This window comes from Centroberyx gerrardi, chromosome 16, assembly GCF_048128805.1.
Source record: "Centroberyx gerrardi isolate f3 chromosome 16, fCenGer3.hap1.cur.20231027, whole genome shotgun sequence".
NCBI classification, from domain to species: Eukaryota; Metazoa; Chordata; class Actinopteri; order Beryciformes; family Berycidae; genus Centroberyx; species Centroberyx gerrardi.
In genome coordinates this window covers 15350441-15375991 of record NC_136012.1, presented here as the reverse complement: position 1 = coordinate 15375991, position 25551 = coordinate 15350441, and the positions used below count along the sequence as shown (strand labels likewise).

Genomic DNA, 25551 nt, shown 5'->3' with positions numbered 1-25551 from the left:
GTTTAGATAAGGGCTGCGTGAGTGGGCAGGTGTTTGTTCAGGAAAGGAAGCCTCTTGGATAAGTTATTTTAAAATGGATTTGCGTATTCAGTCGAGGAAGAGGATGAATCACTCCTTTCTTTGTTACTCACCTTTGTGGCTACTCCACCTGGTTACCATACACACACACACGCACACACAGACATACACAGAGCAGAGAGTTATGAAAAGAGAAGCTCTAACCTTGTGTCTCTGCATAATGCAGGGGGAAGATAATAAACAAAATGATAAAAGAGCAACAATAAAAGACTCTCCCTGAGCAGAGCAGACACTGAGGAGTGGAAGACTGCAAAAGCATGGCCTTGCCTTAAACAAAGGAAACATTCTGTTTTTTAAACGGTCCCATCTGTAAGAAGGGAAGGAGAGTGAAATGGACATGTTTCTCCATCCTGTCCGCTAACTGCCTCCCAAATGTCTGGATGTGGAGCTAGAATTGCACACTGTGCTTGAACTTTGCCTTTTTGTAGACTTGCAAAACCAGTTATGTCTCTGCTAACCTATTTTTCAGTCCTGTTATAGAAGTAATCACAGCCGAGCACAATTTTCATTAGAGACCTAGCCCAAGATAGTAGCAATTAACTGATCCCCTATTTGGGGGGCATGCATAGAACATTGTCTACCTTTTTAGAGGGCTGTGGAGGGCCCATCCTGCCTCGGCCATCCACGTGTTACTGAAGGCGATCAGAACCATGGAGAGCAAAAGGCCTCTACCTGGCTTGGTGAGAGACTTCAGCACCAGGGACAAACAGCATTTTCTCACGGGACGAAACCATGACTAATTATCAAATCCAAGAATGACAATTTGATGCTTGTGACCATGTGTACAATGTTCTTCCCAAATTGTCCTGGAGAGAAAGATCTTCTCATGAAAGCAAGCACAGAGATGCTTCCTTACAGTTTGAGATGGACTGCCTCCTGTCCCGTGTGTGATTAATTAATACACACAGCTGTTAATTTTCCCAGCTGTTTCAACTGGCTCTGTAGCATTGCTCAGATGTGATGTGTCATTCTCGCAATCAATCTTGGCGCTTTTCATTCATTCTCATCAGACAAGTTGCCAGCCCATGCTTCCTCAACTGGCAAGTAAACTTCCGGGATCTTTACCTGATCTCTGTCCTCTCGTTATTTGTTTTGGAATTGTGCTTCGGCGGTTAGATATTATGTAATACGTGTCATGGAGGACAGAAGAACGCACAAGAACGCATATTGGGAAAGAGCCTAACTGAGGTCATCAGCAATCGGTACTGTCACTGACAGATGCTCCTTGAGTGGGAGTGGAACACACCTGCCTCCCATGACTCACTGACCTACTTAATATAAGCTGACAGTCGCCCCTCCCAATCAGATGGATGGTGGCTCTCTCCACAGAGGACTCTTGATCAGCTTCTTGTGCGGAATACCCCTGGAGCAATGACAGGAGGATAAAGTTATACTTTGCGAGTGGGACCGTGAGTGAGTGAGTGAGTGAGTGGGTCAACGATTCTGCCTCTAGCGGCTGTTTCCCCTCTTATATCTCACTAGGCTCCTACTCCGGTGTGAAGAACCCCGGTCTGGAAAGAATTTGAGTTCAGGTTTGCCCCCACCATTTGTGCATTCCCTTACTTTCCAATACACTGTTTGTTGGAAACCGGAACTGATGTCCTTGGTGATCTGTTTACAGCCTCAAGAGTGCCTCCCACCTTCCTAGTTGCCACAGGGACAAGTTTCCCTTCACCATCAGAATATTCTTTTCATTCTTTATAATGTACTGTGAGTGTAGTGAAGGACGTTTGCATGTAGTTGCAGCATTAGGTCATGCTCCATACACAGGTTTTCTAACAAAGCAGGCAGCTATATAGTGATATATAGATGTAAGGTCAATAACAGGATAATACTTTTGTTGCCCATTTTCACAGAATATATCCCCATGCTATCACCCTTTTCATGACATCGGTAGGACTTATAACTCAAGAGGGCAGAAGTTGTTGAGTTGCCAAATCATTTGACTAAAAAAAAAACTCAGCTCTGTGGTCTTCATTCAAGCTGTTTTGTAGTAGTAACTAGTAACAGTGTGTGTGGCTGGCTATAAGGATATAAGACTTTGCCTTGTTAAGTAGTTCTTGTAATGATTTAATGAATGAGGTTGTAGATTATTTGCACTGGGCAGGAGATTGTCTGGGGGAGATTAGACGAGTCACCGGTGAACACCACCCACAGCCAAAGCGGAGGTGAATGGGGTGCCGTCATAAAAATGTTCAAATGGAAGACTGAAAGGGAGAGAGAGGCGGGAGAGAGAGGAGTGGAGGGGGACAGACATGTGATGGAGAGATGAAGAGAAAGAAATGGCCTGTTTTACGGTTCAGATATGGGAATATACTGGGGGAAGAGGAGGTGATTCATTATAACACCTGGCACTTTACTTCATAAATGTGATCAATGTGGCCTCACTGCTTAGACCAGGTTTGTGCTGGGAGTATTTCTGGCATGTGCTTCTGCAGTCCGCTTAATGGCAATATCAAAACATGTTGTACTCTCTTTTACAGTATATTCTGCCAATAACGTAGGTAACTGAAGTCGCTCTCAAGTATTTTCTATATCTGTCCTATTATTTTACTTGCCATTGGCAATTGAAGTAATCATTATTTCAGGCTCCCATACAATTATGTTTAAAGATCTAGGTACTGATCCAGATCTTTGCATTGTTTTTTGCTTTCCCTCACTATATATTTCAGTTAAATATTAATGGTAGGTTCAGTGACCTGGCAGCACAAAACAAAAACAGGAATATAGATACTAAATTCAGAGTAATTTCCTTCCAACTGATCCGGGAGTATGGGCTCACAGATCCAGGCTTGTCCCTTGGAACATATTTCTTTGTAGATCTTAATTCTAAAGGAAGGGTTCCTGTAATTACAATTCATAAGGAGGAAGATTTGCTGCCTTTTAAGCAGTTTAATCTAGTGACTAATGAAAAGAACTGGAGGAAGTGAGTGAAAATGTAACAAATAATGCATTAAATTTGTTATGACAAATCCAATAAAATTATATATATATACACGTATATTGTCTTACAAGACAACATAATGCCCTATTTGTGCATAGTATAGCTGCTTAACTGCTTCCCACCCCATGAATAGATTTGTTTGTTTGTTTGTTTCATTGTAGTATCCATTGACATCTTGAATTCTTATACTAAACAGATTGTCTGAGGTAATAATACAAAGGATGACAGTATGTACATGAGTTTTAAATGTATTTTGAAGTTGTAAATGGTTTGTTTCCATTTGCATTTTTCTTAAACATTGGATCTGTTTTCAAGTGAGATGTGATGTTTGATTAAAGTGATTATTTTCCATTAGCAGGTCCATGACTTAAAAAAAATATTTGTATAACACCCATAATTATACACTAAAAATCCCAGAGTGGCGCATTAAGATTCATGCAGACTCTCGCAGCCCGGACACAAACATACGGCGTTATTTTTTCCACCCAGGTTCTGTGCCAAGATCACAAGTGATGAATAATGCAGATTTTTAATTTTGAATTTCACTGAAAGATGCATTAGCAGAGCCTCCTATTATTAGTGTAGTGTTCCGGAAGAGAGCTGATATAATTATGGATCTTGATTGCTCTCCATCTCCACCATCAGCTCTGACGCGTTGTTTATGAAATATGAATCAAAGGGATAATAGACTAGCATCCACCTGTTCTCTCACCTGCATATAAATGGGGATATTTATCAGATGCAAGTGCATCCCAGAGAACCTGTGTGAGTGGAAGAGTCCCAATGGGTTTCAAAGGTCTCCTTCCACTCCCCATATTTATCTTTTTGCACCAACAACACTTCAATAAATCTCATTAAGTCCTTGGTTGTAAGTTAAGATTTCTAATAATGACAACTTACAAACTCAATGTTAACTTTTGACCTGAATCCATGCTGACACAAATGTGGGACTTACAATAAAAGCTACCCATTTGAAAAGCAAACATCCCTCTGAAGCGAAGATGAAAGGACTGAAGGGGGGCTTTAACTGCTCCAGTGTCATTGTATATCTCCCAGTCTCTCATTGCTGATATTACAGTAAATTACTGCTGATTCTGTCTGATGCTTTTTTGGTTTTTGAAGAGCAAATCCACACAGGAGGGATGTGTGCGTCATGCTCACAGCAGTTGCTATAGCAGCAGAGATGTACAACAACCAAGTGAGAGCTGACTTTGTAGGACTACAACAAGATAAACATCATCAGTAGTTACAAAAGAACACAACAATCATCCACAACCCCACAGAACCAATTCAGCCGAATGTAAGGCACCACAGTGAGTGCAACAATTCACCAACGGCTTCAAAAATGGTTTGTTAAGAAAGCACTCTCAACTTGCCTGATAGGGCAAATTACCCTCTTTCACTGCATAGAATGAATTAAGTTGTATTTTTTATCTGTGCACTACATAGCTGCAATGTTGTCTTTGATCTCTGCTTCTTCAACAGATAGGCATAGTCACTGGTCAAAAGTAGGTTCTTGTGGTTAGTTTCTTAAGCGGCAGTAACTCTTTCTGTAGTTGCTAACAAGACATGGTCAGTTTTCAAAGCTTGAAAATGTGGCAACTTCTTTGTGTGCTTTTGTTTGCAGCTATTTAGCCTCAGCTGTAGCTAGGTTATAACTGTTGCGTTTGACTGGGTTAGCAGTCGTTACAGTGGAGGTAGCAAAGAGTTTTGGATTTTGCATTTTTGGTTGAGTCCAGATATGCGTTTTTTCAATTCAAATTTGGAGTATGTGAGGTAAGCACTACAATATGGCAGTGATGTTTGTCTTTTGTGTGTGTTTTGTGAAAGATCAGCAGTAGTTAGGCATGGTCAGGATTATAGCATGTTTGCTAGGCGGTAGATCTTTGTTCAGTAGCATGCCTTGGATTGTTTTGTCGATGTAGTGTGTTGTTTGCAGGGTTAACAACACCGTGTTAACATAATGATTATACTGTTCCTGTGTAGACTAGATTATTGAGGATGTAAGTGTTTTTGGTACTACAATTTTGGTCGATTATCTGTTAATATAAGCACTTGAATATGGTTCCAATGTTGTCTTTTTTCTGTTTCTAAATTGATAGCATGCCATCACAATTACCATCAATACATACAATAAAATCACCTACACTAATTAATACATTAAAAACAAAAATCTTACATACAAAGTAAAGTAGTAAAACATTAATAAAATATCACAGAATTAAAAATCAAATCACCTATGTAATGCTATGTTATTCAAACCAATCACCAACTACTCAAACTTGCTACAACCTCATAAAATCTTCTCATCTAATATGCACAATCAGTTATTAAAATACTGTAGAATTAAAATTAATCCACATACAACTCGAGCACAGTTTATGATCACACGTCCACACACATTTTATGAAACTTATTTAAAACACTCATATGACAATCCATTCTAATAAATGGCATTATAATTACATGTTCTCTATGCCCAACCCATCATCACTCTCGTCACTCATTGTGTGATTGCTGAGTCAGCAATCACAGGTATAATCTTCTCGCTCTTTATTATTATTCTTCCGTACACTTTTTTTTAACCTATCTACTCCTTCATGCTTTGAGCTAACTCCATTCAAACTTTAAAATGTTCAGCTTGTTTAGGACATAGGCGCTTGTATTCAACTTTTTGATATCTATTATACTTTTTAAACTATTCTACTTTTTTCCACTTTTTTTTTTATAATGGGAGTCAATGGACGGAATGTTCAAACTCAGCACTTTTTGAACTCTAACAACTCTTTCATACTTTCAACTAGAAACTTAATTCAAACTTCAAACTTTTCATCTTGTTTAGGACATTATTACATGTTTTCAACTTTTTTATATCTTTTATACTTTTTGAACTATTCAACTTTTTAGTACCTGTTTTTACAATGTAAGTCTATGGGAGGACTGTTCAAACCATGCCCTGTTTGCCCAACTCTAACTACTCTTTCATACTTTAAGCTAGACACTCCATTGAAACTTTAAACGGATCACCACTTTTAGTACTTTATTATTCTTATTCAGCTTTTTGATACCTTTTGTACTTTTTGAGTAATTCGCAGTTTAAGTTTTATGCCTTTTTCAACCTTTATAATGGGATCCTATGGAGCCAGCCTAGAGTGCGTGATGTCATAACACTCTAGCAGACTGTACAGGCTGTACTTTTTACTAAATTCACACATTTTAAAACTGTGACAGTTCACACAACTTTAACACTACATACACATATCATACACCAAACCCTTCAGCTACTTCTGCTCTCGCTCACAATGTCAATATATAAGCAATACGATGTATAGTTTTTGAGATATTAACGTTTGTTCGACACTAGTGTTCCACTCTATTTCACACTAGTTTCTGCTGCACTGCTGCTGTCTTACACATGCAGCTCTTCTGCTTATTTCACTCTTCTCCATTTCAACATGTCTTTTACATATTTTCATACCTTTTTACTTCTTACTATTATTACATTTTAGTATATTTCTAACATTAATACTTGTCACTTTCTCACTTTCTGTTTTTTTCTACTGAATATATACCTACTTTTCATACTCTTCATACTCCTTGTACCTTTCATCAGTGTTTTTTACTGACAAGCCACAGTTTGCACTCTCAGCAATCACACGCATTTTCTCCAGAAAATGCACCTTTCTAGTTAGTCATGAGGTTCTCTGTAAGACTGTAAACAAAAAAACTAGCAACATTCTGGCTGGCAAGCTTATAACTGGTGCTAAACTCGTTTTTCCTTGTTTGCACATCTTCAGGCGCTAGAAACGACCTTCCAGTTGCCTCAGACTAATCAACTTCCACTTAAAGTCTCTCAGCAATTTCTCTGAATTGAAATTCACTTATTTTACAGCTCTCACAACCTCCACAATGTACTGAAAACATTTTTTCACATGCCTTGTGACAATGATGTTTTCACTGACTGATACAGACTTTTTTTCACACAATAAAGTTCAGACATGAGCAAAATATCCCAAAAATGCTAGTATGTGGTCAGATTTGCCATTTTGATCTAGGAGATGTGGATCATTAGAAATCAGTCGTAATTTCAATCTGATTTAGTTTCTTGCCCTCCAAGTACAATAAACCTCCTTTGTAAACACAAGTAAGCTGCCATGCTAGAAAATGCCACCAACAAAGATTTTTGCAATGATGCAGACAAACCGAAGACTCTGGGTGAACTGGACAGTGTTCTGGATGCACTTTTGAACTGCAGTGCAGTGAGTGGGAGATGAGAGGTAAAAAAAAAACAAAAAAACCTGATACCAAAATAATGACATGGAAATGGGTTGAAAGAGCAGGGCTTCATATAAGGAGACGGACAAAGATGATTAGAACTTTACGGCATGAGTTATAACCATGGGAACATTTTTGCTTTGTTGTCTCGACTAAAATTGTCTTATTATGGGAAATAAAGAACATTTTTTTGAGAGAATGTTCATGTTTGAAATATTTAGTTTGTCCTCCTCCTTATTATCCCTAGTTAAATTCAAACAAGAAGAAAAATCACTCATTTGCTGCAGAGTCTGTAATATGACAGAAACACTTTCAAAAACAGGTCTGTAAGTACTTCACTTCACTTATTTATGGCTTTTAATCTATGCTAGTTTTATATTTAAAATCAGATAAGCTAACTTTTAATGTTTTTCAAATTCATTTTTAACTGAAACAAAGTGCAGTGATGTAATGCAGTAGATGTGAATTTTTTTTGCCATAAACCACCAACACTTACACTTCCTTCCCGTGGCTATACACTCGATGTCTCACATGACCAGTCAGCCGCTCTCTCACACACACACACTTGCTCAATCAGTTCATCAAACAAGCAAGACAAACATGCCAGTGGCGTGACTCTGCCTTTGATGAGGCTCCCTTATTGGACATTTGACATTCCACTGGCACAGCATCACAGCTCTATAGTTCTCAACATATCAGCTTACCTTGCTCAGATAATACAATGTGACTAGACTGAAATAGTCCATTAGATTGATTCTTCTGTTGGCCAGCACTACCACCAATTACACATGCCCACTTTGATCCAAAATTACACTTGAATGCATCTGAGATATGAAGCACTACCTTTAATCAAATGTAACGGTTTCTTGTGATGTGCCTTACAAATAATAGACTCTCTCTCCCTCTCTCTCTCTCTCTCTCTCTCTCTCTCTCCCTCTCTCTCTCTCTCTCTCTCACACACAAACATCAATCTCTCCACAGAGAGGTACTGCTGTTGACTGTTGACAAATCACTCAACAGGTCTGATTGAGGAGAAGATGTTTCACAGTGGGTTGCCTGATAATGCAAAATGTGTGTGTGTGTGTGTGTGTGTGTGTGTGTGTGTGTGTGTGTGTGTGTGTATGTGTGTACACGCACTCACGCTCAGAGAAACAAAGGTGAGACTAAATCCCGTCCCACAGATAAGATTACCTCTAAGATAACAGCAGGATTGTAAATGCCTAAAACTCACTGAAGTGAATGAAGTCATCTGTGTAGAACTGACATGACATTAATGTTCTCTTTGTGTCTTTGCCACCATTTCAACAACACTACTGTAATGTGAAAAGTATTCAGCGTTGCCATGGTGAGGTTGCGATGCACTACTTGGCACCGCGCAGGAGGCCGGATTAGACCGCTGCGTCTCAGATTTCTCTGGTTCCACTTCCCAGCGAAACAGGCAGAATGCCAGGATCCCCCGAGGAGGCTCCAGACATTCGCCCTGTGCCACTGAGAGGACATCAGAACAGGAAGAAACACATTAATTAAAAAAGAAATGAAAGAAAAAGTTCATGGAGACCTTGGCGCCCTGCCCAACACTTGGAGACAGCAGTTGCGTATAAGCCAGGCCAAAGGTGGAGTCGTTTAAACCGAATCCAGCAAGTCCATTTGGCCAGCGGAGGTCTTTGTTACAGACAGCGGGAGGGGGAGACGCTGACAATAACACTTTAAAAAGGAAGTGATCTGCGGGTCACAGCTTATTTGTTCTGTCTGATTTTAAGTGCGCACACACACACACACACACACACACACTACAGTCACTGACCTCATGAAACAGTCTGATAAAGCTGTCAGGCAATAAAGACAACATTTTGCGCATGAGCCAGCTCCTCATTCATACTACCACCCACAGAATGAACCTGGGAGGCTAAAGATACATCCCACACACCGCGGGGCTTTTAGAATGGAAAAACAATCCTCCATGTGAAGAAAGAACGACATTCAGAGCTGAAATAAAATGGCTCAGTGTGATCCGCTGAAACTAAACCCGCACGTTTGGCACGTTTTAATATCACCGGTCTTGGCTAACCCAGTCATGGAATAATCCAAGTGTTAGATTACAATTAGAGAGAATGTAATTCCAATTACCCGCACCTGCCAAATGCATATCGCAAAAATATAAAACTCTGTGAAAAGTCTGTGAAAGGGAGAGAGTTACAAAAGGCTTCACCCACTCTCTCTTCATCCCTCCTCCTCGCCAAATCAAGTACCCCCATTCACCTTTTTTTATAGGATATCGATCGTGGAATAATGGGCACTTCTCTCTCTCCTCTCTTTAGGACAAAACAGCCAACGCTGTGCGCTCTCCCCATAATAATCCCTTGCTTCTTGATGCACAATGGAAATAATCAATGTCCAAAACGCTTTCTGCTGTTCCTGTGTACTTCAATCAATCACAATTTTCTTCCTTGCCTATTAAGGAAATCTTCTGTACTCATTGAAGATTCTGGAAATAAATAAATAAAAACACTTTGTCGCTGACTTTGTTGCTCATTAAGGGCTAAATCACTCACACAATGGGCTCATTAGTTCGACAGTCACTTTGATTCTCTGTGACTGATTCCTTCTTGGTCTCTTTCTGCTGAGCCAAACCATCAGCCCATTTAATATGAAGCCATCTTGAACACATTGATCTTTTTTACTTGTTTCTATACACTTAATTCATTTTCTCATCTGAGCTCACATGAATACACGATCTCAAGTTTTTGCACAGTTAGGAAAAATTCTGTCAAAGTCGCCTGTAGAGTAACTTTCTCCCAATGGCAGAGGAAAGCGCTGCAGGCTGTCTGGCAGACGGTGATATAATGCCACAAGAAATCCCTCCACCTACTCCCTCTCTCCACCAGGCTACCCCTCAGTGACCTTGTTCTTCTGAGAGAGGACGATAAACAGTACAGCGCCAGCCAATGTTTCCCTGTTAGGGGACGATAGAGAGCGTGACGCTGTGGGGGACGCCGGCTTGGCTAATAACTCTTCCGTCTGTCAGTAAAACTCTTGCGCTGAAACTTATTGAACTTGATGAACTCTCTTATTAACGCTGACACGGGGTCAAGAGGTGCTCTTTGTTCCTCTCTGTTTGACTTCCATCAAGAGATGTTTTGATTAAAAGTCACTCAAACAACCCAGAGCTATACAAGAGCCAGCTCTGATCATCATGTGAATACACGGGATAACAGGCAATCCTTTATCCTCATTGATAATACGAGAGTTCAACCATTAATCAACAACGTTCTCTACAGAGTGAAGTGTCATCTTCCACCGTTTCACGGGGGGTGAAATGCACATTATGCAGTACAGTGTGCAGAGCCGGTCTATAATTGAGTTGCTGAATGCACCGTGATTTCCAAACACATTTGTCAAATCTATCATACAAAGGACAGGGGATGTTATAATGGGCAATAATTCAATGTGACATGTGGAAAGTGATTTTTTCGCCCATTTTCTATTCTGATTGTGGCATGCTCGTGTGTGTGTGTGTGTGTGTGTGTGTGTGTGTGTGAGAGAGAGAGAGAGCGAGTGAGAGAGGAACATACCAACACGGCACAACTTCCCATTATAAGTGTCATTGCAATAATAATACAATTTCACTTTCATCTGAATTTTATGACAAGCAGGAATCAATAGTAATGGAGGAACTGCCTGGAGATCACTGGAGTCCACTGTCCATCTCGTCTCAAATGGAAACTGACATCAATGGGCAGTTAAAGAAACAGAAATGGATGAACAAGACATACTGCTGCAAAATCAAAAACAGCAGCATACACATTGCTTGAGCGTGGGCCTAAACTAAGAGCAGCAACCAGCCACAAGTCATGTTCATGCGGAACATGTCCTCTACATGGGACAGGTTTTGCGGGCAGAATGAACGGGAGTCAAATAGTCCGATACAGTTTACTGCCAAGTAATCAACTTGACTACTAGTGGTTCAAACATTTCTACATTTATAATCACTTTGACTTAGTTTCTCAATTTCTAACATTAATCCCCAAAGCCAATCTCCTATACCAGAACCTGCCACTTGTCCCAGGCATTAGTTAACATTCAGAAGCCTCCTCCATTGTGATTCTGCCTTACTCCTCTGAAGTTAAAGCTCCCAGGGCCTAAATACTCTTCTCAGCAATAGTGCAGAATGCTGGAAATTGCTCACTTGCCTTTACACCTTGACTTCATTGTTAGTATCAACAATAAGTGCATTGGTTCTGTCAGAATACAGCTACGAGGAGTATACAAATATAAGAACTGTGTGATCTTCCTGCGTACAAATGCAATCTCTCTCTTTTTCTCACAAATATTCTCAGCCGCTCAAAGGAGAATGCACACACACACACACGTACACACACAAAAAACGTGCTTCAAGAGAGACTACCAGAGAAACTAAATGCCACCTAAGTCTGACTGTACAAGCAAACAAATCCGCTCTCGCTCCAAAACACGCAGGCTCTGTCGATACGAGGGTAGGTGCTATGAATCCACCACTTTATATGACTTGACCTTTCTTCTCCATCCCCTCCTCCCCTCATTTCTCGCCCTCTCTCTCTCTCACACACACACACACACAATACTTTCTCCTTTTTCCCTTTCCCTTTCTTCCTTTCCATCTCTCAGGAAGATGAGATCATTGCAGTGATTTCATTCCAGCTGTTACGGTCTAAGGGTATCTGGGAGGCATTCCAGTGCACAGCCAGAGATCACAGGCCCATTCAGAGCCTCCTGCCCAGCCGTGTAATCCTCAACAGCTGTAGAGCATCCAGTTATGTCACTTAAGCAAGGACACCAGCCGCATTCAATTAAACGCAAGTCTGTACTGAAAATGTGCAGATGTGTCAGATGCAGCACTTGTGATGTATTTTACTTAGATCAAGCTGATTGCACAAGTGGTTAAAAATCCAGGGATTTAAATAGCGCAACATTTCTATTGCTTCAACTGGTTTGACAGCTTTTCATTACAAAAGGAAACTGGAAGTGGGAACAGTGGACTGACTCACAAACTGACTCACAAACCAACACCTGTGATCTTCTGGGGGCATCTAGTGGCCAGATGTATACTACACAAGAGGCATTTCCCTCTCTTTTCCACCAAGTTACAGTAACATTAGCAATGTACAGTAGAAAAAATCGTGAAGTTAATCACTAAATTCAGTAACTTAAACCTCAATTCATTTTAAAAATCACCATTCATTTTTCATAGTGTATGTGTTCATAGTTTAAAAGGCGTTTTACATGGCTGTTGCTAATCATAGTTCCATCTTCATTCTCCTTCAAGATTTATACAAGAATGTCAGTGACGAGCTATATCAAATCTCCAATTACAGCAGAAAACTACAGACGCAAGAAACTATAGTTTCTTGTGTCTCTCAATGAGATGTCTGTATTTGTCCGTATACTGACTGGAGTCACGGTGGTCAAACTGGCTTCATACACATAACCTCAGATATTCCACTGCAAAAAATCTCCATTTTAACAAGTAATTTATTACTGAGTCTTAAAATCACATTTTCCTAAAAGCAAGTGAAAAAATCTGGCAATTGGGTGAGATAATTTCACTTGTTTTCAACAACAACATGTTTCAAGAATTGAATCAAGTGACAATATCTTGAGCAGAGTGATCTGTCTTCAGATCACTCAAGATTCAGTGAGTTGTCTCGGTTCCAATGCATCTTTGTCTGTTTGAAGAACTGAATGTTTCAAGATCCCTTCAGTTGTCACTTGTTTCTTGAAACTGACAAGCTTGAAATATGGCTGATTACTCCAGTGAAGATATTGTCACTTGATTCAAGAAAATTCTTGAAACAGACAAAAACACATTGAAAAAAAAGTGAAATTATCTCACCCCATTGGCAGATTTTTTCTTCAATTTTCAGGAAAATAACATTTTAAGACTATACTATTAGATTAAGTGACTTGGTAAGATGGAGATTTTTTTTTGGTACACAAAAATCTCTTACACACACACACACACACACACACACACCCACACACACGCACGTGATCTCCCTGCAAGAAAAGGGGAACTGAGGAAAGATAAAAGCCATTATGAGGTTATCTTCTGCTTTTGAACACTGATTTCTAAAGTAAAACCAACACCCATAGGGCCGAGACAAAGAGTTTCATCACCAGGCTGACCCTTACTCTTAAACTCACATTTTCCAGTTTCTCTTAACCCTTTGTTACAGAGAGGAAGATGTATGCCTGAAGTGACACGACGTCCACACAAAAAATGTCTGGATTGTTCTGGATTGTTTCTGTATCCACACAGATCCTGTGAGGTACAATTGACCATGATCATTATGTGAGTTATAATGGATCATGGCAACTTAATCCATCATTTCACTAGGACCCTTCACTTTTTCTGTGTTGCAAGGACTCAGAAGTGTTCAACCTAAACAATGCTGGATAGATAGATAGAGACAGATAGGTGCAGAGAGAAATCCAATACACTCCTACATCAGATCTCTTGACCTGTCAGTGAAAAAATTGAAGGCATTCAAATCTAAATCGCTTGACAACAAAGGCTAGAATCACCCAGAAGCTGATTTAAAGACACATACAGATATACACAAATCAAACAGAATTGAAGACCAAGAGAACTCAGAAATCGGTCACTTTCAACCTTCCAGTACATGAAGAAGCAATTCATTCATTGTCCTTCAAGAGCATAAAATAAGCATTATAAGACCAGGCGAGTTCTGACTTGTGATCACTGTTCCTCTTTGTCGCTGCAGTTAGTCTGTGTTTGGATTATGTTGTCATGATTTTTGAGACTGATAAACCTGCAATTTGGCCTGTTTGAAACGCTATTAGTTGCCTCATGTTTCAAGTCGCATTTAAAAATGCTGATTGTCAAGCCTCTTATAGGGCTGATACATACCGCTCATTGGCATTTAACTTAATATGACTCATCTGAGTAGCTGCCCTTGTAATTGTGATTAGTTACTTCAAAGTTAAAGTCCTTTTTTCCATTATTTTTTCAACCTCTGTATGTTAAAAGAGCTACTCACACATCTGACCTGAGAGAGTCCCTCAGAGGATCTAGCAGATAGTTGAGACACATATCTCTAAACCACTCTCTCAAACACACACACATACACAGTAACTGCCTTTTACCTAACCCAGTCACATTTAAAATACATTTTGTAAGTCTACTTAGCTAAGTAGAGAAAATTAAAGTTAAACAATCTGCTGCGTAAACACATTTATTCCTTGTGAATTCAGTCAACTATCTTTTAGCTGTCGCTTTCTTCTCCCCCTTTCCTCCTGTGATGCTGCTGTGTTTTTTGGCCTGGTGTGTGTGTGTGTGTGTGGGTGTGAGTGAATGCTTCGAAGAAATACCAGCATTGCTTTGCCGTTGCTCGCCTTTGTCAGTTTTCTAGAATTTTCTCTGCAAGAACCTGAATAAAATGGGGGAAAAATAAAGGCACTTAACTTAAAAACGAGAAAAAAAATCTTGGAAAAAAATATAGGTGAAACCAATGAGTTAATTCTTACTTCTTCTTTGTCTCCTCCTGCATATAAATGCAGGCCATGGTGAAGACTTCAAATTCCTTACAGTTGAGGTTCTAGTAGAGACAGAGAACAGTGGGTTAGACTGAAAAATTTAGACTGTCCTCCCCCAAAAAACAACCACATAGGTCGTTTGTTCCTACCCTCTAATACGACCCACAGGAGCGTTTCCTAAATTAGCGCCCTTACCGGCGGCAGGAGATGGCTACGTTGGTCTGCGGCCACGTCACATGACTGTCAAGTTTCTCTCTGCGGCGAAAAAAAAAAATGGCTGAGATTCCTTTTATTCTCAGTGGAAAATGCAATATTTTAAGATAGTTTCGGCATTAAAATGCATTTTGATAACATTTCTAGCGAGAAATGTGCATTTTATTTTCAGAATCTTCGTTCAGTGAATGTATATGATGTTTAGTTTGTTAGTTATTACGAAGATTCATTCAGGCTTTCTATCGTTGCTACAGTGGTTGCTATGCACGCTGCTATCGCTGAAACCACAGTTGTAGTTCTTCCGGTTTGCAGTGGTTGTAAAAAGATATATCTACTGAATATATCAAATATCTAGTACAGCCGAACTAGTAATTACACTGCATCTAGATGATCTATGTTAAGAAAAAGTAAAGGTTTATTTCAGATATTTTAGCCAAAACAGGAGTCGAACACACACACACACACACACACACACACACACACACACACACGTTGGATGACGTGGCTCACAGAAGGGCTGTTGTGGGTGGACTTGGCGCGTTCGACTCCTGTTTTGGCTAAAATATCTGAAATAAACCAACATCTTTACTTTTTCTTAACATAGATCATCTAGATGCAGTGTAAATACTAGTTCGGCTGTACTAGATATTTGATGTATTCAGTAGATATATCTTTTTACGAGCCTACTTACAACCCTATTTTGCAAACCGAAAGAACTACAACTGTGGTGGCGATTTGTATCAAGCTGCATGGCCCGGCTGTAGGGAATTGTAGTTTTTTAAAAATATTGGCATTTTTCCTAGAATTGGAAGTTGTAAATACTGAATTAAGAGTACACTGAGGAGTTTATGGGGATGGTAAACACATTTGTGTAATCAGATTTTAAATATCTAATTGTTAAATGGGTGAAAATTAATTTTAACCATATTTTACCCATATTTGACAGCGCCCCCAGTTGTTGACTATACTCACATGATAGCTGAGGTCAAGAGCTCTCTATTACAGTTGGTCCCATGTCTGTAACCCCTTTTGTTGCTGAATTATAAGCCTTCAAACATACACAGAGGTCAAGGTTCAAAGGACAGTATTTCAAAGCAGGAGCCATGTAGAATCTTCATACTGACATAGGTTACTCTCCAGGTCGAGACCTTTCCAACGATGTATTTGGTTTAGCTCTACGACAAAGTTTTAATTTTCTCATTTCAGGGACACAAGCCATATCAGGCTTAGTTTCAGAGAGCACTTTGAAGGCCCAATATATAAAATGAAGCTTTTTGTTTGTTTGTTTAATTCTGATTGAATGGGCTATGTCATGCTGACATAAAATCCTAAAACCAAGAATCATAAAGATACAAAAAATATCCAGGGTTGTGTAAATAGTAGCCTATGGTCTTTTCAGCCTTAACCCTAACCCTAGCACTTAAGGCCTTCCTCCAAGCCTGTAGTAATGCCCTAGATCAGTGGTTCTCAACCTTTTTTGGGCCAGCGCCCCCCTATCCATTATCCAGGTCCCTTACCGCCCCCCATCAAATAAAATGTAGGCTAATTGTCTTCCCTGAATATTAATGTTGATTATTATCCTGTTTATTATGCTGATTATTATTATTATTATTATGCTGATTATTATTATTGTTATTATTTATATAATTTATTATATTTATATTAGGCCTATATATTTATTCTTTATTTATATTCTTATTACATTATTATTATTATTAGTAGTAGTAGTAGTAGTAGTAGTAGTAGTAGTAGTAATATTCTGTGTTATATCATTAAAAAGCATGTCATTGAATGCCAAATAACAGATTTGCGCGGGACAGCCTGTCACATATTATGCAGCATGTAACTTTTTGGCATTAAATAGGACAGAATTAATTTAGCAGATTTTTGAGTGGAGTTTGGTCTGACATTGTTTTGTGCTATTCCAGGCAAATTAAACCTGGTAAATGTCCCATGTTTTGGGATTTCACATTTCCTTTTATTCATAGGCTTATTAAAGATGTAGACCCCAGTAGAATTCTAGAATGTTGCTGCAGTTCACTGGGAATTCTCACTTAAATCAGCATTTTCTTGCTCATTCCAAACAAACAGCTATATTTCAAAAATAAAAAGAAATTGACAATCACAAGTTTTTCCATTTAAAAAAAACACAACTTACCCTTTAATTTGGTACCAAATACATGGCAAGGCGATTCAAGGCGTCTCCTTACTTAAGTGTCATTCACAGTATGACAACAAAACAGATCCTTCCTATCTTGGCTAACGATAAGCTTTCAAAATCCATACAAAACCTCCAGCGCTTCAACCCACACAGTAATAAGATCAGACAGTAACAGTCGCCAAACAAATATGGAAAAAGTTGCCAAACTTAATGTTATATGGATAAAAGTCGCGGCGACCCGGCCAGTCCTCCTACCGACTCTTCGGCGCACTGCCTCCCGGAAAACAGCGTCCGTCTCCGGCGGTGAGAGCAGGTAGGTCCCGCTGTTTAGTGAAGGCGATCTTGTGTCTTGTTTTATCGAGCAAGAACAAGCGATTTCCATCAAAAGACTTCAACTCACAATGTCTTTGTAACTTTCCACTACATACGGCGGGTCAGGTTCTGTCTCACAGCACAATCTGACAGCTTCCAGAAGGTTTTAAAAGCGTGACGCTTAGCCGGCGTAGCCATTTTTAGATCTACCGTTACCGGTGGAGGACGACTAAACCCGGGGAAAATCAAACGTCTCAGTGTCACCAGATACATTTTCCGGTTCCGGTTCATCGATGACAACTTGAAGTACCGTATATATAAAACAAAGCTGATAACTTGATTTTCAGTTTTTGGTACATTTTAAACGATTTAAAAATGACGGGCGCTCTTGGGCGCTATAGTGAACTATAGAACGGGCGCTCTCGGGCGCTATGGGGTGTAGAGGTTAATGAAGACTTTAAAGTTCACGACTATACGAAATGCTGCAGAGAAAAGTTGCAGCGGTGTAAACTCTCCCGTCTCAGCTGGAATCAAACTGGCTGATGGCGTTGCTGTGACTCAGCTTGTCAGGTGGCAGGTGTCTGGTTTTAGAATATTGTTTTAGAAAATTGTTTATGTTTATTATGATTGTATAGTTTGTGTTAATATGCTTTGGCAATGTTGTATTGTATGCAGTCATGCCAATAAAGCCACTTTAATTGAATAGTGTTATAGTGTGTGTCTGGATGCTAGACGCTAAGTTGCTTTCACGGGAAGTCCGACAGCGGAAATCCCTCTTGTAAATTTGTAACCATGGCGATAACACGGCGTTATCCTCGGGAGAACTGAATGCTATCAAGAGGAAGAAACTCTTAATTTCCTCCACCAAGGAAACACAGTAGTTGACACAGTCAACGCCATGTTGGTGAAACTTTATAGATGATACTCTGACGTCCCGTTCCCGTGAAGGCAGCATGAAGCTGCACTACAGAAAGCTGACAGAAACACTTAAGTAAAGAGTATGGAAACGATACACCGTCTCGTCTAGTCTCATTGGTGTAAACTGGCAGGTTTTAGAATGTTGCAGACCACATTCTTTTGCAAGTAGTTGCAAGTTTCAACTCGTCTCGTCGTGAATCTTTGATGTAAACTCGCCTTAAACAAACGCCCCCCAAGAACACCTCAACACCCCCTTTTCAAAAATATTGCTTCCAGCGCCCCCCGACGTTCTCTGAACGCCCCCTGGGGGGCGGTACCGCCCCCGTTGAGAAACACTACCCTAGATTGTCAGCAGTATTGTAATCTCTGAAGGTGACTCATTTTGGTCACTATTTCCCCTAAAAAAGAAAAAAACAAACAACTCGACTCCTGTTTTGGCTAAAATATCTGAAATAAACCAACATCTTTACTTTTTCTTAACATAGATCATCTAGATGCTGTGTAATTACTAGTTCGGCTGTACTAGATATTTGATATATTCAGTAGATATATCTTTTTACGACCACTTTAGGTCGTATTAGAGGGTAGGAACAAACAACCTATGTGGTCGTATGGGTTGGAGGACTTGTTGGAAAAATTAGTTGCATGTAACAACATTAGACAATTTAGCTGTTTAATAACCTGGCACAGGAGCCAAGTAAAATCCCACTGCCCTCTCTTGGATACAGATTCCATACCTTGTCTCTAGAGACATCAAACTCGTGAAAGATCTTGCTGAGGGAATGGCCTTTGAGGTTGAACAGGAAGCCTAAGGACTTGAACTCCTCAGAGTCGATCATGCCGTCGCCATCAACGTCCAGCAGCTCAAACACCGCTGACGAGTGATGGCGAATGAAGTTCTTCTCCACGTGGAACTGAACAGGACAGTATGACATGAGCAGTGCTGATTTTCCCCACGGATATCACGACAAAAACATTCATCTGTTACAGTCAGGAGACTAACTAGACTTTCCCTCTCAGCCTTCACTAATGTATAGAGACTCTGTATGTCTCACTATTCTCCCTGCTGATCAGTAGGCGGTTTTTATTCACATGCTGATACTGAGAAACAGTAATACAGAGAGCATGCAGGAACGCCGAGTGAAACTAGTCTAGGGGTCGAATTTTTGTCCAACATTAGTCATACTTAAAATGGTAGGATGTTTGCCGGGTTGAAATTAAAAACGACAAAATTATTCAACCGTGGAAAACAACATATCAATGGACATAAGCATGGTTTAAACTTTTTTTTTTTTTTTTTCATGTATTGTACTTTGTAAATACTAAACACAATATGTTTCATGTAGATACTTGTGGGGAGTTGGCCTATGTTCATGGGCTTTCACCTCAAATAGGAGAAGTGTCTTTCATCATTCACAGAGCGAAAGGTCGGAGGGTTCCTGACCACACTGTCAGTGGTAGCGCACTGATATACACCTCTGAATGAACGGCATCATACTTCTCGATAAGCTGGCATTCAAGAAGAAAAACTGACTCACACACACACACGCACATGTACAAACACACACACTTTTGCTTTACCTCGCTGCAGAGCAGGATGCAAACAAACATGTAGAACTCAGTCGAACATGTCAAAGGTCAGCCTGATCTCTCTCTTCTTCAGGTCTGTCACATGACGCATGAAACTGTAGAACTGGACATCTGCAGAGGACACAAAGACCTGGATGAACAACTGGATATGTGGAATGGTTAATACAGACGGGGGGGAACTGTAATCAGAATACCATTCAGAGTGTTTTTGTTATGGATATCCAGTAGTTTGAAGTAAGCAGCCAATATACCTGCATTTTGTAAAGAGAACAGACAATGGTAGCTATCAAAATCTAGATAACAGAAAATGGATGTTTTCTTGAGCTTCATCTTCATCCACTGACTACATCCACATGACTGATGTGGAGTGCTCGCATGTAAACACCATCATTCTATTGTTTTGGTTGGCGACCGGGCCTTTTCCATGGAGTCACGTGCATCAAAGTAACTCGTCACTAATGAACACAGCGGGGAACCTATAGAACGTTAGACTATCTAATATCAATGTGCATGTAAACTCACTATTGTGTCTGAGTAGGGTGCCACAGACACATTATAACACTACTATAATATTCCTATAGTGACTTATAGTATCCAATAATATTCCTATAGTGATTTATAGTGTCTCTGTGCTACTCGGTTATCGTTACCGTACTTTATGTTATTTTTCTATCTGGTAATGATAACTTAATTATTCTTATAAGGACTTATAGTTTTGCTGTATGTATTGTATGCTTATACAACGTATTATCGGATTATTACAGCTCGTTTTGTAAATCTAACGCTCCGAAATCCATAGGCCAAAGAAAAGAAACGTTGATGTAATGTGAATAAAATGAATAGAGAGCTTGTGGCAAAACGCCTACCTGTTCTGGTCGCAACCTGCTCAGGTGCCAGACTGTTTCAAAAGTTCCTTATCAAAATGAAAATGAAAGAGGAAGAGTGAGAGCAGAATAGCTCATTACACCTTACATCATGCTTGCCAGCCTGAGTAAACAAACAGTGTATTAGGCTATCAGGCTAGAGTTATCTGGAGGAAGTAGGCTACACACAATCCATCTTACCGAAATACCCCCAAAGCCATTTTCCTGAAGTGTGTCTTGGGTAAAACTTTTCACTGAATGTCCATGCCCATGTGCAGCACGTGGAAGTGAGCAAACATGCAGTGCCACGGCTGAATGCCCGCCATTAGGCGACGTGTTTGTTTACAATAGCTAGAAAGCGAAGTTCTTCCTGTCTGGACTTTTCTGCGTGGGGAAGTTTTTGTTGTCCCTGAAATGTCAGTCACACATACAGTAGGGTATAAAACCCAGTTAGAACCGCCAGTATTTCATTCTAGCGGTGTCGGATATTACGAAGGTAAGACCACTAATGAATGACTCTTTGTTTACTGGTTACCTTTTTATTAGGCTTTTTCTAACTATAAAAAAGATGTGGAATAAATTCACTATGTAAACAATGTCAAATAATATCTGTATCTACATAGATAGATAGATAGATAGATAGATAGATAGATAGATATAGAATATTTAATTATTCATTAAAAATGCATGTTTAGCTCTCTTTAGTATTTGTTGGTGTTATTATTTATTGATGTTATTATGTAACTCAGGATGTTAATATTTTCGGGCTTCAAATTCATATGCTTCAATAAGGTGCACATTTGTATTGATTATATTTATCTCTCTTGTTCTGTCTCTCTGTCTCTGTCTGTGTGTGTGTGTGTGTATGTGTGTGTGTGTGTGTGTGTGTGTGTCTCACTCTCTCTCTCTCTCTCTCTCTCTCTCTCTCTCTCTCTCTCTCTCTCTCTCTCTCTCTCTCTCACTCATTCAGATGCGCTTCTCTGTTGTCAGCATCATCATCTGTGCATTGCTACAAGAAGTCAGTGGCCAAAACCCCAAGAGCCACTGGACTCTCTTGCCAAACAGTAGGTTTGATCGTTATGAGAACAAACACATCACTTACCTCAAGCACAATTCAAATAAATCATGCAGATCCAAACTCCAACTTTAAATCTTTGTGTGTGTGTGTGTGTGTGTGTGTCCCCTGCTAGTTCTGGTAGTGGAAGTGAATGGCACTTTGGGCCAGCAACCTTTGACCTGCTTGGAGTCGGCAGAGGAGGTGACGGGGCGAGTCGGCCAGAGTCGGGATATCATTTGGAAGAAGGATGGAGTGGAGGAAAGACAGAGGGGGAACTCATACCTGGTAGGACTGGAGGAGAGCTTGGGAGGGGGCAACTACACCTGCCACAACAAGGACGGATCGCTCCTCAACTACACAGTGGTCCTGATCCAAGAAGACGAAACCAAGAGGAAGAAAATCCTAGTGAAAACTGACCAAGGTACAATCTAAATCATCCCTACCAAACAGTGCCAAACTCTTCCTTTACATGTTGTATAAGCACACTAACTCCTTACAAAAGCAGCATCTCATATCTCTAGTTGCACTTTATCTAGCCAGAGAATTTGGAAAATGTGTGAAAAAATAAACAAAATATATATATTTTGATTGATAAGACTTGTTCTTACTTGTTCTATTGTGTGTGTGTGGTGTGTGTGCGTTTATGTGTGATTATTTATCAGAAGATTATTTGAAGTGCTCGACTCAGAATTACAGCGGAGAGTTCCATTGCTCTTGGACCTGGGACCCTAATCGCCTGGGGAAGGTGGCATTCATCAGAGCTCGACGGTAAGATCAGGAACTTTGGAAATATTTTCTGTTTTACACAATAATAACACAGTGTTCAGAATCCAGTCGAGTCATGTCCATAACTATGCAAATAGCGGTGAGTGACTTCTGTAAATACTGTCCTAAAATGGGAACAGCACAAATCACTTTTTGTGTCATTTGAAGATCAAAGGTCAAGACTGTGGTTTAGATTTGATATAAAAAAAAAAGATGATTTACGGTCCACATGTGCAACAACAATAGCTTTCTCAGGACAAAAGACGCTGAAGTCATTTTTCTCAGTTTCACTATTCACACAGTCACTGCGCTTTTTAATCTTTTTAGGCCCTGAAAAGTTCTGGGCTGGAAAAGCAGAGACACCCACAACAAAATCAGTATGTCATTAGAATAAAGGAAGGCATTCAAAAGGAAAACATGTGTCTTTTATGCAGTGTCCCTGACGATGATGACACCCACTGTTCTGTGGATACCAGTGGTCGGCATTGGACGTGCTCGTCACCTCAGGGTGACATCAGCTGTTCAGTGGACAGTACTGGCCGTGGGATCTCCTGCTTGGACAAGCAGCACTGCCCCTACGCTGAGGAGACCCAGCATATCTACCTCACTGTCCACGTCCAGTCTGACCACTTCCTGGTGGAGAACTACTCCAAACGGTTTTACCTGTCAGAGATAGGTGAGGCACCCACTGGGAGACACAACCCCTGCTGTCTAGAGGAATGGACACGTAATGTCCAGTAGCTCAAAAAGTTACATACAGAAAACCAGAAGTAGTTCATTTTATCTTGTCTGTTTTCCCCTCTCTGACTCTTTCTCTTTCTCTCTCTCTGTGTGTCTTTCCCTCCCCGTCTCTTGCTCTTTCCCTCAACAGTGAAACCTGACAAGGTGAACATCAGTAAAGTCAATGAAAGGACAGTAGAATGGAGTTACCCGAGCTCCTGGAGCAGTCCCTACTCCTACTTCCCCCTCACCTTTCAGATTGCACAGATCAGGAGGGGCTGCAAAAAGTGCGACAACCCGTGCACAGACTCTAAAGCCATTAAGGTGAGAGCAACATAGTGAATGCCAAGTACTGTATATTACACCATGTTTTCTTATTTGATGGTTTTGTCAAGTTATTGTTTTCCATCATGTTAACTGGTGTAAAGATTGTATAATTAGTTCATTTCCAAAATGCTGTATATCCAGTTTGGGGGGAAAAAAATATCAGTAGCTGAAGTTCATTGTTCAGGAACTAAAATCCAGTTGGTACAAGTGTTTTCATTCTGTTAGTCAAAGACTTAAGTTGCCAACTATGGTTCAAAACGTAGCAAAACATTTTTGTTTTAATTTTAGTCACTAAATTAGCCACTTTTTTCCAAATTCAAAACAAAACTCTTTGTCGCTATGTCTTTGTCGTATGTCTCTGGCTTCCATGCTGTAAACTGTACAGCAGTCTGTTTTAGTCTTAGTCATATTCTTAGTTTCTGTATTGACTGACATGTTGTGCATTTCCATTTCCAAGACCATGCTGGTTAACTCTACAGGCATCTGCCGCTTTAAAGTCAAGCACGACGTGACCACTGTTTGTGTCCGAGCTAAAGACGCTCTCTGTAACTCGCAGTGGAGCGAGTGGAGCCACATCAGGTCAGTGCCCTCCAGGTGTCATTTGAAGGAAAACAATTCTAGTCGTAACAGTTATAACCCTAACCAGAAAAGGTCTTAAGTCATGTTCCGTGATGTTTGCTGATGAGAAAGACAACATTAAACTCCCAGAATTCACAGTGGAGTTTGGTTGGCTGCAGCTCACATCAGGGCTAGTTGGGATCTAGATCTCAAGAGCTCACAAGAACTGGACAGGATTACAGTGTAACGTAATATAACTGGAAATTTAGAATGTGCAGCAGACTAATTTGACTGTTTTTGTGTCCCATTACAGACGAGGTAGAGAACATCAGAAGAAAAGAAAACATCGGCAAAACAAAAGACAGTAGAAATGTTATGCAACACTGGACATCTCATGAAGTACTTTTATTTATATTTATTTTTTTTATAGTTTTTTTTACATTCCTATTTATTATTTTGCCATGTTCATGGCGATTTTGTACATGTAATATTTAACTATTCTAAATGATTATACATGAATAAAGAATATAAATGCATCAATACCTCATGGTCACTAGATGTGTGTCCTTCTGAAATGATGAATCTTATGATTAAGGCTCTACTGAGATTAATATTTATTAATCTTGTGTAAATCTCTATATGGTGTGTGTGTGTGTGTGTGTGTGTGTGTGTGTGTGTGTGTGTGTGTGTGTGTGTGTGTGTGTGTGTGTGTGTGTGTTGCTCCATAAGAATATGCATAATACCATACAATGTCATAGCTGTACAATGCAGTATGAATATCTGTGTGAAATTCCTTTCTTTTGTCATTGATACCCCGCTGTCAGCTGAGAAAACTGGTGGGATGGTTTTGCTTGTTGCACTACAGTAACCTCTGTACTGTAGGAACATATATTTTTCTGCTCTTCATTTAGTATTATTACAACATGTTCATGTTGAGGGTGTCTGTCTTCTCAGGATATTTGGCAAATCCATGTTATCAGTGGGAGACAGACTTTATAACACATGATCGCAAATTAATCTAACAGCACTTAAAAGAGTTTATTTCCAAAATGCTATATATGCCTTTTGGGGGAAAAAATAAATCATTACCTTAAGTTTAACATTAAATATCTCTAAAGTCACGTTAGCGGATCCAGTCTGTCAATGTGTTTTAATTCAATAATTAAGCTCTTAAATTACCTGCTATCCTTTAAAAAGTACTATAATTTGGTTTATTGTTGTGCTACCATTCATTTTA

At 39.8% G+C, this 25551-nt stretch overlaps 2 protein-coding genes across 2 annotated transcripts; one reads left to right on the top strand and one right to left on the bottom strand.

The window, feature by feature from the left end:
• Positions 1-14817: 14817 nt before the first annotated feature.
• LOC139914785 (EF-hand calcium-binding domain-containing protein 9-like) lies at positions 14818-20354 on the bottom strand. Its single transcript, XM_071903194.1, has 5 exons — positions 20219-20354; positions 20063-20135; positions 20016-20019; positions 19172-19348; positions 14818-14892 (listed from the first exon to the last, which is right to left on the bottom strand). Exons 1-5 carry the CDS (start codon positions 20352-20354, stop codon positions 14818-14820), a joined length of 465 nt encoding a protein of 154 aa, XP_071759295.1.
• Positions 20355-21857: 1503 nt separating this feature from the next.
• Positions 21858-24756, top strand: il12ba (interleukin 12Ba). The gene is made up of 7 exons (XM_071903587.2): positions 21858-21951; positions 22078-22365; positions 22607-22712; positions 23144-23385; positions 23581-23753; positions 24214-24335; positions 24628-24756. Exons 1-7 carry the CDS (start codon positions 21858-21860, stop codon positions 24680-24682), a joined length of 1080 nt encoding a protein of 359 aa, XP_071759688.2. The 3' UTR covers positions 24683-24756.
• Positions 24757-25551: the final 795 nt, after the last annotated feature.

What these genes read in the sequence shown, in the direction of transcription:
- LOC139914785 (XM_071903194.1), bottom strand. Translation starts at nt 20,354, where the DNA reads ATGAAGCTCAAGAAAACATCCATTTTCTGTTATCTAGATTTTGATAGC. An exon ending in TAACAAAAACACTCTGAATG is followed by an intron (nt 20,136 to 20,218) that starts GTATTCTGATTA and finishes TGTCCTCTGCAG; the next exon opens with ATGTCCAGTTCTACAGTTTC. An exon ending in TTGATGTCTCTAGAGACAAG is followed by an intron (nt 14,893 to 19,171) that starts GTATGGAATCTG and finishes TGTCTCTACTAG; the next exon opens with AACCTCAACTGTAAGGAATT.
- il12ba (XM_071903587.2), top strand. Translation starts at nt 21,858, where the DNA reads ATGCGCTTCTCTGTTGTCAGCATCATCATCTGTGCATTGCTACAAGAA. An exon ending in GCATTCATCAGAGCTCGACG is followed by an intron (nt 22,713 to 23,143) that starts GTAAGATCAGGA and finishes TCTTTTATGCAG; the next exon opens with TGTCCCTGACGATGATGACA. An exon ending in AGCGAGTGGAGCCACATCAG is followed by an intron (nt 24,336 to 24,627) that starts GTCAGTGCCCTC and finishes GTCCCATTACAG; the next exon opens with ACGAGGTAGAGAACATCAGA.